This window comes from Pan paniscus, chromosome 4 (assembly GCF_029289425.2).
Source record: "Pan paniscus chromosome 4, NHGRI_mPanPan1-v2.0_pri, whole genome shotgun sequence".
NCBI lineage: Eukaryota > Metazoa > Chordata > Mammalia > Primates > Hominidae > Pan > Pan paniscus.
Genome location: NC_073253.2, coordinates 157,026,752 through 157,040,054, shown reverse-complemented (window position 1 = coordinate 157,040,054; position 13,303 = coordinate 157,026,752). Strand labels below are relative to the sequence as shown.

At 34.5% G+C, this 13,303-nt stretch overlaps 1 protein-coding gene across 5 annotated transcripts in view; it reads right to left on the bottom strand.

Annotated features, from left to right (window-relative positions):
- Positions 1–9,629, bottom strand: part of GABRA1 (gamma-aminobutyric acid type A receptor subunit alpha1) — a 52,779-nt gene extending 43,150 nt beyond the window's left edge. Inside the window, exons 1-4 of one of the 5 annotated variants that reach the window (XM_003808011.5) lie at positions 9,408–9,629; positions 8,399–8,630; positions 5,943–6,031; positions 2,558–2,670 (exon numbers count right to left, since the gene is read on the bottom strand). In XM_003808011.5, coding sequence (XP_003808059.2) covers positions 2,558–2,670; positions 5,943–6,016 — 187 coding nt within the window. In that variant the 5' untranslated portion in view covers positions 6,017–6,031; positions 8,399–8,630; positions 9,408–9,629. Of the gene's footprint in view, positions 1–2,557; positions 2,671–5,942; positions 6,032–8,209; positions 8,295–8,398; positions 8,933–9,034; positions 9,091–9,407 lie in introns of those variants that run through there. The other 4 variants (XM_057302374.1, XM_034960919.3, XM_034960917.2 and 1 more) reach the window with 4 other exon arrangements.
- Positions 9,630–13,303: the final 3,674 nt, after the last annotated feature.

The following is a 13,303-nucleotide window of genomic DNA, read 5'->3' as shown; positions in this document are numbered from 1 at the left end:
TATTTTAAACTATAGTTCTCTAATGACAGATACCTTCTCAAAATGTACTTTAAAATGTTGATGACTCTGTAGATATAAGTAATAAACATGTGCCATTTTATTCCTTAAGGATTAAAAAAATTCCAAAAAAAGAATATTTAAAAAAAAGTTTAATCAGTATCAAAGTTTTTTCATAAATCTCAAATCCATCACATTTAAGTGTACTAAATTCCAATAGGATGTTTAGAATAAAAATAGAGAAAATATTTGAGCTACTTTTTTGTTTGTTTTAATTTCTATCATGCCCTCAAAAGTCATTGTTACCAGGAATCAGAAATATCAGAAAAACCATCTTTAGTAAAGATAAAAGCACATCCACTGTTAATTTTCTCAAGTCCTGGAATTATTGTAGCATATTAGGCTCATTTCACTAAAAGGAAGATAGCTTGTCTATACTTGGACAACTACTATTTCTGCTCTTTAAATACATATCTATTTTTGTTATTTTCTGGGATTAACTGGATGATAAAAGTAGATTCTACAAAAATAGCAGTGTGGCAGTATGAATTAATGTAGTTATTTCTGTAAGCAAATCTACCAGTATCACCAGTATTGAAAATTAGCTTTTCAATGTACTCTCAGTCTAATCTTTATATCTCCAAGGTCTATGGCTCTCCAGGGTCTAGGAGTGCATATGAGAATTAGTTAAAATAATTTCACCTAAAATTTATTTGATGAATGGGTTAAAGTATACGTTTATTAAAGAGTTGTTCTATGCAATTAAAAGGAAATGAATTAAAAGGAAATGAACAGTCACAGCTTGCTACGTGTACTCTGAACAATAATATAACCACATGGCTAATATTTTAACAGTTTGTGTGTAAAATTATTTAATAAATTGAAGATGACGCACAAATCTGTCAAATAATACTCATATTTACATGCCAAAATATTAAATAGAATTTTCTAAACTAGGATGAAGAGAAATTTTTTAAATATGTTGTAAAATTCTGCTGACTTTTTAGGGAATGAGATCATAGGGTAGGGAGGAGATTAGGTAAAGTAATCAGGTACATTACAACCAGTATTTTCAAAAGTCTTGCTATGTAAAATTTATATCACTAGCCTGGCTATTTCTTCTTTTCATACATTCCTCATCTAGCTAGTTTTGTAATTTATCGCAAATTTTATAAATAAAAAAAATTTGAAGCCAATTGAGATGTTTAAATATACACAAGCAGTATTTTAACATATCATATACAAAATTAGGCTCCCCATTTTGTGACCACTCTATTTTGACTTAAAGAATTTTTTCTAAAAACTTCAATATAAACTTGGTGAAGTCTAAACCTGGGGAAATTTGTATAGTATGTCCTAAAATGAATGTTTGAAATTGATTAGAAAGGACACCTGGTAAGACCTTTGACATATATTTGGGTTGTGTCTTTGCCAAGGCAGTTTCCCTTAAACCTCTGAGACACTAATGACATTTGGCAGCTTCAAAATAGACCCATAATACACATCCATGTCATTATACTGTGAAAAATATTTATTTAAAAGTAACTGTAAATCCATGCAACCATTTAGTTGAAAAATCATTGTTTGAATTTGTAAGCTTTTTATTCTTTGCTTATCTGTGCTGTCTAAATGAAGAAAAAGTGGCTTTCTTAATATTGCCATTTAATCACTATTTAAATATTGCTATTAAATAGCTACTACAAATGCTTTAGGAAAGGTTCAGTATCAGCTATAGTTGGGAATCATGGATTCTAACCTTGGTTTTCTGTGTGACTTTGAAAGAAAATTTATTTCCTTGCTTCACTTGTTTTACTCTGAGATCAATATTTTGATTTGGCTTCATCAGTCTTTGTTTAACCAAATAAGATAGCTTGATTATCTTATTCAAGTGTTATTCAAATGTGTGCAATTCCTAGAACTATTTACTCTTATTGTTATATATATTATGTTATTAAGTGCTGTCTTCTTCCTAAGCAGAAATGTATCAATATAACCGAGTAATTGATATACCAAGTAAAATAAAATTGTATTACAGAAAATTAGGGTATAAGTTCAAATGCACAGTTAAACCACAACACTACCATCTATCTCATTCCCCTATTATCCTAGAGGTGGTGGCAATTTAACACATAATAGTGGATCAATATGAAATATTCCAAAATAAATGTTTGAACCAATAGAATCAAAGATATCCTGTTGGAATTAAATGCAGACATAGCAGTACCAGGTGAGATAGCTGCAGTCATTGTGCTGGAAGATAGAATATTATCCCAGTTTTTACCTATATGATAAAATCGTTACACAGAAAGTACTGTGCTTATCATATAAATGTAGCATCTGCTTCGTGTCATTATTAGAAGTTTGTGTCTGCCTTTTACTACGTATGGATATGAAACTACAGAGTAACTTGAATTAACATAGAGTGATGTATTAAAAATAGATTTGTCATTAAATTACATGTCACCATTTTTATTATTTGACCATTTAGAGGTAAATTAAGGCTGTGATAGTAAAGATCTCATATTATTCTCTAAAACAAAAATACAATAATGCAATCTACCTCCCAATCCTGGTCTCAGGCGATTGTCATAACCATCTAGGAGTCTGTCCAAAATCCTGGTGAAGACAGTGGTATTGTCTTTAAGTTCATCTTGTAATGATGGCTGTCCATAGCTGAAAAAAAACATAAAGAGAAGCAATAGCTAAATTATACATTTCTACTAAAACCTCTTTCCAAATAAATCCTTTCTCAGTTTTTCTACTTTGGTTTCTACTGAACCTTAACTTGAAAATTATTTTTTCACAAGGTAAAAAAGAATGTTATTTTTAAACTCTGGGCATTTAATTATATTTTTAATTTTCAGTTTTTAAATGTGAAAGGAAAATTGTAAGAAATGACTTCTGTCTGTTTACTTTTTGAATTCTCATCATGTTTATTACATTGCAATGCACGTCTTCTCTGAGCAAGCAAGAATGCTAATGCACATAAAAAAAAATAGAGAAAACAAACCTAGGAAAGTTCTTTCCAAATTAAAAAGAGTTACCAAAACAACTGATTTTCTTTTTTATTTAACATGCAGCAAAAGCCTAAGTTTTTACCTACCAACATCCTTTCCTTCATTCACTTCATATAGGTCTGTGTTTTGGTGGGATTTTCTTGATGTTCTTTTAAGAGATTTAGGTAAAACATTTCTTAGGACAATTATATTTTTACGTCAGTGTGCAAATTTCCATTCCTCTTAAGATTCATGACCCAATGATTAAAATTTGTCTGTTCAAACATCTAATTAATTTTTATTATTTCTAGTCTCAGATGTAAAAAGATCCTTTAGAAAGATCAAGTTCAATAATCTTAATTTGTGGTTGACTAAGCTGCAGCACAGTTTTAGTGTTTTGTTTAAGAAGGCACACCTATTTGTGAGCAAACCTTGACCTAGAACCTAGCTTTCTTCAAATTCTAGTCTGAAACTTTATTTTCTTCTTCTATATTGGGATAATTATTTATATTTAAACGTTGCTAGTTGGAGATGTAGCTTGTATCCCTTACCATTATTAGTCTTTGTGTTTCGACCACATAGTGACCTCAGTTCAAAAATTGTGTATTTCCTACATCAATCACATTGCTATCTATGCTCCTTGAATCATATTTTATGTGATGATTAGCATGACAACTCCAAAATCCTTTGAGAGAATTGTTTTCTATCTTAGGATGGATCACATTTACTGATATATTTCAATCATAGTTCTGACCTTGAGTACAAAAGCAAAATGAATATAGGGTGTAAACTAAGAAACTGCCACAAATATATCACTTTTGTATTTTCTACTTAATATGCTTTGGGCTTCATTCCTGTGTGTTGATGTTACTGATAAATATAAGAAAAATAGTAACATTTGAAACCAGAATTCACTTATTTGACAGCAGCAAGATATATGATCAAAAAATCATTTCAAAAACAAACACTGTTTTGCAGGTAATTAATTTCGTATCGGCAAAATGCAATGGCTATTATTCTGATAAAGTTTTAATTTGATAAAGTTACTAAAACTAAAGGCTATCCATAATATTGGATATATGTAATGTGTCTCTTTGAAACAATTTTTCATTCTCCTAATTTCAACATTGATGCCATGCAGATTGAGGGCTTACTCTCTTTTGGCAAAATTAAACATCCTGCTGTTTTTTTAAATCAAATTTTCAACAAGCTAAGTGTCTTCCAGTATGTCTCATTGGCAGAAGACAACAGTAAGGCAAAAATAGTTTTGTGAATGCAATTATTTATAAAAACTCATTGTCACAAAATCAACTGCCATCCCTGCATCTTTCAAGGATGCTGGAAGGTCATCTTGATAAAGATGGAAAATAAATGCTAGAACACCCTAAGTTGTGAGGAGGCCCTGATCGGGAACTCTGAGGAAGAAAGCAATACAATAAGAAGAAATAAAGATGAAATGGGGTAACATGACTAAATAAACTTAAATTATTAAAACAATTCTTACAATATAGAGTGTTTATTACCTTTATCTACACCCTCTAAGTTTTTACAGCTTATATGAAATTCAGAAAATGCTTTTCTTCCTGGTTTTATCTTACAAATGTTTTCACCAATTGTTTGCATTGGAATGCAGATGCCCAAAGAGACCACTGCCTTTTCCCCAAGACCAGTTCTGCTTTCCCAGCTGGAATGGAAATCTTTATTTTACGTGATTTTTTAATGACATTTCATCTTTACTTCTAACTTACTATGTCAAGTTTTAATTGCCAGAAAAAAACCCTACGAATAAGATGCTTATTCATTTTGTATTAAACACTCATCCCAATGTAGTGTTTCCTAAACTGAATATATATTTTGAAGAGAAATGCCAGTTACAGTACCTGATTTTGATTCCATATGAACCACTATATAATAAAACACTGTGCACTAACTCCATCTACAGGTCATTGCAATAGTAACACTTCATATAATTTTTCAAAAGCAGTAAAGACATTTAACTTCTCTCATTAAGGATATCTGATAATAATGCCTGTCTGTCAGTGTTTACCATACACAATAGCAAAAAACAACAACAGAAAACTTCTGAATTAAAATAAATCTTCCTAAATTCATATGTCTTTCCAGACTATTCCATCTCCCTATCTTAACTCTTAAGAGTCCCCTTGCCATTACATTTTGAATAAACTCATGTTTTTATTATATGTCTGACCTTCTTATGGGTCACAGGAATAGGCTACACAAGAAATACAAAAGCAGATAAAGAAAAATCTGTAATACTTAGTCATGTAAATAGTTTCTATTATATTAATTTCACATGCTTGATTGGATCATTAGAACATATTTTGACTATGATTAAGCTTTATAAACAATTAGTAATTGTTTTTTTAATAGGGAAATTTGATTTTACCAAAGTTCTTAAATATTTGTCTCATATAGTCCACTTTTATTAGTTATATAGATAACGATTTCAAAACATGATATGCATATGCATTTAGAGAGACATGATTTTCAAATAACAGATATTATTTAAAACTTTCCATTTCTATAAACACAAAAGTTACTCTATGATCTTTACAATAGGCTAGAAATTTTCTTGTTGTAAAATCAGGTTACACAGTATGCAACCACTAATTGGGGTAACTTTTTCTATGAATTAGGAAACCGCACGTTTTGTTCAGTTCCAACTGAACAGTGAGAAGTTCAATCTAAGACTTAAATGTTGAATTAATACATGTCTTAACAATGGCTTGTTAATTGTATTCTAACTAACGTGCAAACATAATGATTTGTTTCATACTGCTCCTCTTTATTCTTAGCTGGAAATTATTGCAGTTAAGTTTTCTGAATTCCCTTAGTCATAAATTCATTTGAGGACAATTTTCTTCCCCCGATAAAATAAATGAAAAGTTACAGAAATTTTCATGCAGATTTTTAAAAAAGTGTCCCCACCTTCTTCCAGTCAGTGTGCTCAGAAGGAGGATCCAGGCCCAAAGACAGTCAGACAGACCTGGACTTTTCCTCATCGCGGGCTGGAGCAGCTGAAAAGTAGAATAAGTAGAGATCAATGTCTCTAGCAAGAAACATCAGGTTATAACCACCAGGGCTGACTGAGGCAGTTTAGATGAATGCTTTGAAGTCAGGAAATGACCTCACTGGGATATGACACCTCATTGGAAGCAATGGAAACCTGGACCATCCATTCTCCACTTTCCCTTCCATTTCTCCATTCAGAAATATATCAGTGTCCTTATTCTCCTGTAAAAGAATACAAGCTGAAACGCTTTCAGGTGACAGTATTGCTCAACATAAAAACTGTGAGTTGTTTACCTCTAGGTTTTATATTTAGAATATAGTTTGGTTTATTCTCTTCTTGTTGTTTATCATCTAAAAATTTGGACTTTTATGATTTCAGTTTCCACAGTGAACTGTGCATTAAAATTTTTAAGCTGGTGTCTCTAACAGGAAGAACATATTTAGGGATTGGATGGGATAGGTTAACATGTTGTGATGGCTGAATTCCTCTTTGAATTCTGCAGGTACCTTGATTTCAGAAGCAACTGTATTTATTTCTATTTTAAAACATAGGAAACACACTGTTGAATGCCGGAGTCGTGCTTTTATTCTGTTCCTGTGACTGCTTTGTTAAACATGCTTCCTAATGTTTCTGTGAAGCTAAAGGACACACTTTATAGTCAAGCCATGTGCTGATCTCTCTCACATACAAACCACACACACACACACACACAAATGCACACAAACATGCCCACACATATCTTTCAAGCCCTCTCAAATTCTGCCAGGTTGCTGCTAGAAAATGTTTCATCTCAAACAGATGGAAGCTGGAGTGCTTTGCTTTGCATGAATAAAGGTATCTTTTTACCTCTTAGGTAAAGTGCAATCAATCACCATCTGATTGTTGAATTTAGACTTGGTAGTGGAATGTTGGAGAACTGGAAGAGTACAGAAAGCTTAGAGAATTAAAAATGTATATAGTCTATGTGTGGAGTCAGTTTTCGAAATTCAATGCACTACCTGGATAAGGAGCAGCTATGGTAACATTTAATGTTCTGTAATTAATTCCAGTCATAATATAAGGAATGTTCAAAGTATTTAATCTATATTTCTTTGTAGGGTAAGTGATTAATAGACTGCAATCTTTTAAAGCTTCTTTTTCATTAAACCCTCTATAGTTTAATGTGGTATGCCTTTAAATACATCTACAAAATGCTTTCTGCAGTCTCGGGAAATCATTTAAATCACTAAAAACCATTACAAACAGGCATGTAAGCAATGAAACATAATATGTTTAGAGCGAAATGGTCTAGAGATAAGAACTCTGAGCCTCATCATAGCTTTTCCTTAATTTAGTAATTTAGTGACTGGTTTTGAAACAGATTAGTTGACTATGACAAGAAATCTTGGATAAATATTATGTTAAAATGCTACATCTAAATTGCAAAATTTTAATTTACCCTTTTACTAATCTTCATCGTTTGTTACAAGGGAAAAACAACTTTTCTTAGCCCTATTAATTTTTGTTGATCTTTTTAAAAAGATTGAATATCTGAATGGGTAAACAAAACACAGCAAAACCCTTTGACAAGGCACCATAGCTTTTTGACCTCTTCTGACATTTTTAAAAGAGAAAAACAAACCTATCATGGCACTTCAGTTGTTAAGAAAGTTTCTTGCAAATACAAACATAATAGTTTAAAAGAAAGGCTAAGCTGCAGTCTTACCGCTTTCTACCTTCAACCTCCCCCTCCCCTAGACACACACTCCAAACGTTACCATCCCATGCCATCCATATCAAAGACTAAGTTGAGTTTTCGTGTTCAGAATGGGAGAGACCCCTACACCAGAGGGCATTTCACCAGCGTCCACTGGAAAGGGAAAAACAGGCAATTTTGCAGCCAGGACAAGAGCGTGCCTTCCCTAGGATGATGGAACAGTGAGACAGGTTTTCCGTCCCAGCGTCTTAACTTTAGATGATGGCCCCCGACGCCCCTCCCCAACTCACCCCAGCTCCCCCTTGCAAATAAATAAATAAATAAATAAAAGACCAAAACAACATGCCACCACCCACCCTGCGGAATACATTCAAATATGCCTAAGAAAGAGGAGAGGAAAAGAAGAAAGACAGCGGGGAAAAAAAAAATAATGCTCTTATATTGCTGCGGTTTCACCCTGAAAGAAAAACATTTCGTTGTTTCTACCTGCTGTGGGATCAGGCTCCTGTCCTGCTCGCTCCCTTGCTCGCTCGCTCGCTCTCCTTCTTCTCTCTCTCTCTCTGCCCCCCGTCTCCCCCCCGCCCCCCCCCCCGACTATAACATTCCTGTCTCTCCAGCTAGGAAAAGCCACGTTCAAAGCTCTGTCTGTGTATCGTGGTCCAAAGTCGCACTTACCTAAGGCCGCCTCTGGACACAGGATCTCTTAAGACCGGGGAAAAGTCTGGGAGAGAGAATCGTGGAGAGACTGGAGCCAGCGCGAGTCTGCGAGTCCGAGTCCGGGAGCGCCGGAGCACAGGGGCGTCCTCGCTCTGCCTCTCACTCACTTGGTCTGAGCCATCATGGACTCTGCGTGCTCCTTTGCTGAAGATTTCACACCCAAATTTGCTTCCCAATATCCAATCTGCAGCTATACAACAAAAGATTTCTCTTTACCAAGACAGTAGTAATACGTCCCAGGGCAAACCGGATGTGAAATAGGCGGTGACTTCATGCCAGAGAGATTTTATTTTAGAAAGGAAGGTGGTACCAGCCTCTGGATCTGGAGACCAATCCGCCCATTTTTTATATGCAGCACAATTTAACTTGCACCACTCTGGCCCTAATCCCCTTCTCGCTAGCTGCAGGCTCAAATCCTTCTACAATCTGCTGCAAGCTTCTCTTTTTGAGGGGAGCGGCAATGGGGGAGGGAAGGGTAGAAAGGGTGAGAGACATACGGACTGCACTTAGAGTCTTTTCACACTTGCAATTTATGAACACCCGATTTTAAGGTGAGCCCATTAAAAATACAACTATTTAGTGCAACTATTCTACCTTTGATCAAATATTAAACCACTGCCTGCATATGAATGAACGCAAGCTCTGAAACAGGGAGATGCAGGGTTACACGTGTGGGGAGAGCACTCGTCTCGCCTCTCTCCCTCACACACACACTCCCACACATATGTCTAAGTCCCCGTGTCTTGCAGAGTCACGAATGGTGACGGATGGTAGGAAAGAGTTCTGGCAGGTAGGAAATTGGCTACTGGATTTAGAGTCTTTCACACTTTCTCAGGTTGGGAGCGCTTTCCACCCCACCTTCTTCTGTAGCTTAGAGGACAGCAAGAATACCCTCCGGAACCGGGTTTTTACCTTTGGAGGCAACTGTTTGTCTATGTTATCATGGAGAAAACGCAGGCGCCGTTACCTCTGAATTGTGCTGGGTTCCTGAACGAAGAATATTTAACTAATAAATCACTCCGATCATTTCTAGGTTTGAGAATCATATCTCCATTTCCGGAATCATTCCTTTGCCTCGAGCTCCATCATTCTCGGATTAGGAAAATGGGAGAGGGAGAGGAGGAATTTTTAGAAGTCAGGACGAAATCCGCATCTACTTTTTCCCCCCCTTCTCCGGCATCTTCTGTTACCCTCCCTGGTAGCTCTCCACCCACAAATAATTATACACTAGGAAAGGGGGGTGTGTTTCAACATCAGTCTAACTAAATTTCCAAGGAATCAGGGATGACTTGGTTTCCTCCTCGGATTTTGTGAATGGCTGTTTGTAGCAGAGAGGGGATGGGTGCTGTCTTCCTGGGAGCGCTTACTAAGACCTAAAACACTGGGAGCTGTCCCTTCAGCACTTCCGTCCTGTTATGGCAGGAGGTGCTGAAAAGGTGAGGTGCCCCATGCAATGTTTCTGGTGGATAAGGTCTGAGCTTTGGTAAGCTCACTGGTCATTTTCTCCTAGTGAGTTCCTAGCAGAGAAGACGTTTCAGATGGGGCGGAGCCTGAGCAAGTGAAGAAAAAAATCTGAGTAGCCAGTCCATAACCACTTTGGGGTTTCTGATTCTACAAGTGCCTCTTGACCTTGTGCAGCAATGCAATCAGCTTAATGATTAAAACTTAAATAAGGTGATTGCAATAATAAGGAATATAAAATTGAAGACCACATTAGGGGTTGGGCTTGGTTACCTTCTGAGTTTTGTGGTCAAGGGTCAACTGGGAAGTGATTTTAGAGATAAACTTTTGGAAGAGAGATTTGAAGATTATGTTAAGATAGCCCTGTTTCTGGGCAGTAGTTAATTGCCTGTTATGTTCAGATATAATAAATGCCAATGTATTCTTAAAGATATTCGCTGAAGAAACATCACAGCTTCCCTATGTGTCATTACCCAATTTTTATTTACTTATCCATTGATTAATTAATTTATTGAGTGGTTTTGAGAATAAAACTGAATTTAATGAGATTTATAATTAATAATGAAATCCTGAGTTAACGATTAGAAAACATTATTCTTTTACTTCATCTACAATGCAATTCCACAGTTTTGTCTTGTTTTAATGAAAGTCAACAGTTATAAAAATCTGAATTTTTAGTGTTCTCCTGGCTAAACTGTTGCAGGTCCTTTTATGATCTTCTACAAATTGAAAATAAATTTATATCCTTTATCTAATGAAACACAACCAAATCAATCTACTGATTTTGGTTTTGCAAACAAATTCACTGAAGCTTCATCATGTGAACAATAGTCTCAGAGCAATGCCAATTACATTCTGCTTCAGATTAAAAAATTTTATGTGACTATGAAGCAGGATACAATTGCACAGCATTTTCACACATTTAAAGAAATAAATATTAAATAATTTGGGGGCTATAGTGTGTATATGGAAATGGAAATACCTATACTATGATTCTCTCTTTAAAATGTAATACAAGGTAGATTTTACTAGATGATTCTCTATGCATATCAGCTTGTAATATATATATGCATGTATGTATACATACACACATACATGTAATTTGCTTTAAGACATCTATATTTTTCATAAATTGTGAGTGTTTAAAAATATTGATATTTTAATACTCCAAAACATCAATTGATACTCTAATTATGGGTGTGTTTATTGTGTTCCATCTGATATGTCATTAATATATGCACATACTACCATAAAATATAATAAATTAATGACAAGAAAATACTTACTTTATATTGTTTTTATATTCAATATTTTATATAATTTTTGATATTCTTGTGTTTTGTTTTAGCCAGAATGAACCACTTCAAACTATGTGTGCATATAATGATGTCAGTTTTTTTAATGATAATAACTATGGTGTTTAATATTCTTAGAGTGTTTACTTGGTGCCAAGTAATGTGAAAAGTAATTTTCATAATAATTCAATTTGATTCTCAAAATGAGTCTCTATGAGAGATGGTCTTAATATTTCTGTTATACAAATCATTCAGTAAATTGTAGACTAGAGAGGTCAAAAGACTTGCCTAAGGTCACACAGCTAGTGAATATCCACACTAAAATGCAAATCCAAATGCTCTGACTTCAAAGCCTATTCTCTTAACCACACTCCTACATTACTCTCTTTCCTTACTGTGAGACTGTGAGCTCATAGTAAAATCTTTTTCATTCATTTTATATCCATGCTAGACCACCTTTATATCAGTCACATAAAACTCATCTCTGAATATTTATTATTATTTATTCATGGCAAGAGTTTTATTTTGATGATCCAGTACATCCAACTGCAACATAGAATCAGGCTTACTTTAGTATTTCAGAGATTTAAGCTACTTTTCTTTTGTCTCATGAGGCCGGTGGCCAAGACCCTCCGAGCAGTTACAAAGTCTTGGCAGAAAGAATTTGAGGTCAAATCTAGAACCAGGGATCCTAGGGATGCCTAATCACTCTATCTCCAGTGCTGCAGTCTGGTACATTTCGCTTTTCCTGTCAATTTTAAATGGCAGGAAGCCCTGACCTAATTGATGAAGTGGTGCTGATTCTATTCAACAGAGAAACGTTTTTACTTTCTTTAACTAAATGTGAACCAAATGAGAAAAAAATAGCAAGAGTGTTCTCATTTATTCAGTGTGTCTTTTTATCGTTTACAAAATAATGTAGGGTGAAGGAAAAGAAATAAGTAAAAATAATAAAATATCAAATAAACTTTCGTTGAAACTCAGAAAAAATTGATCTTTTAAAGTGTATTTGAATGGCTCAGATATCTACAATGAAATTGTGTTTTAGCATTATACATTATATATATGAATAGTTATATGGAATATTTCATTACACTCATTTATGTAGTCCCACTTTTCTAATTCCTCTGTATATAATACAGACCACCATGTTTAATTGACTATACTAGCATATCCAGAGGGATGTCTCTTCTTTTATAAGTGATATTGAAATAATAGCTCAGTAGGAGTAAAAGAAAATAAATGTGGTTTAAGTAATAGGTTATTTTTTTTGTACCTTAATCTAGACATCTTTGTCATCTGGGTTATTTAGACAAATTATATTTCCCAGGCTGGAAGTCTCATTTGGTATTTCAGCATACAGAGAAACATGGTAAATATAGCAAAAACAAAATTTATGTATATTTGAGTCATAAGTGTTTGGCACTCTAGTGGAATTTAGAGATTGTTTGCCCCAACCACTTTGACAGGTCACAAAGCTTACGTAACTTTTCACATGATCTTTACAGAAGTAGAACCCAGGTTAGCATGGCACAATAAATGATTATGCACTAATATATACTTGAAGTCACAGATGTTTCAGAACTGTAAGGCCGTGGGCACATTGCTAAACTTTTCTGAAGTTTTCAAATGAAGTAATGATATTTTATAAGCTGGTGGTGGCATTACATAGGAAAACAAGTGTGAATCAGATAGCCCTCTTGTGTGACACCTAATAGACATCTAATGAATGCCAATTTTCCTCTCTCTTTTTTCTTGCCATAAAATTATTCTTTTCTCTGCATTTTAGTGCATTATCTACAGCATGTTTAAATAACTAATAATACTGATAGTACTGTCAACATTTTGCATACTGTTGAAATAAAATTTTCACTTAGACAGGTAGTGGGAAAAGCTAGCTCCTGTGCCATCTTAATCCTAGGCCCATGTTTTTATTTTTAAGATGTTGAGTCGGGGAAATTTTCCTACATGGGCCTTGGGCATAGAGTATTTTACATACACGTTAAACCAGTAACATTTGAAGAGAATATAATACAGGGTATAGCCAACCACAGCAAATGTTCAAACCACAGCTAGTACAGTCAACCACAGGCTTCCCAAAAGATAC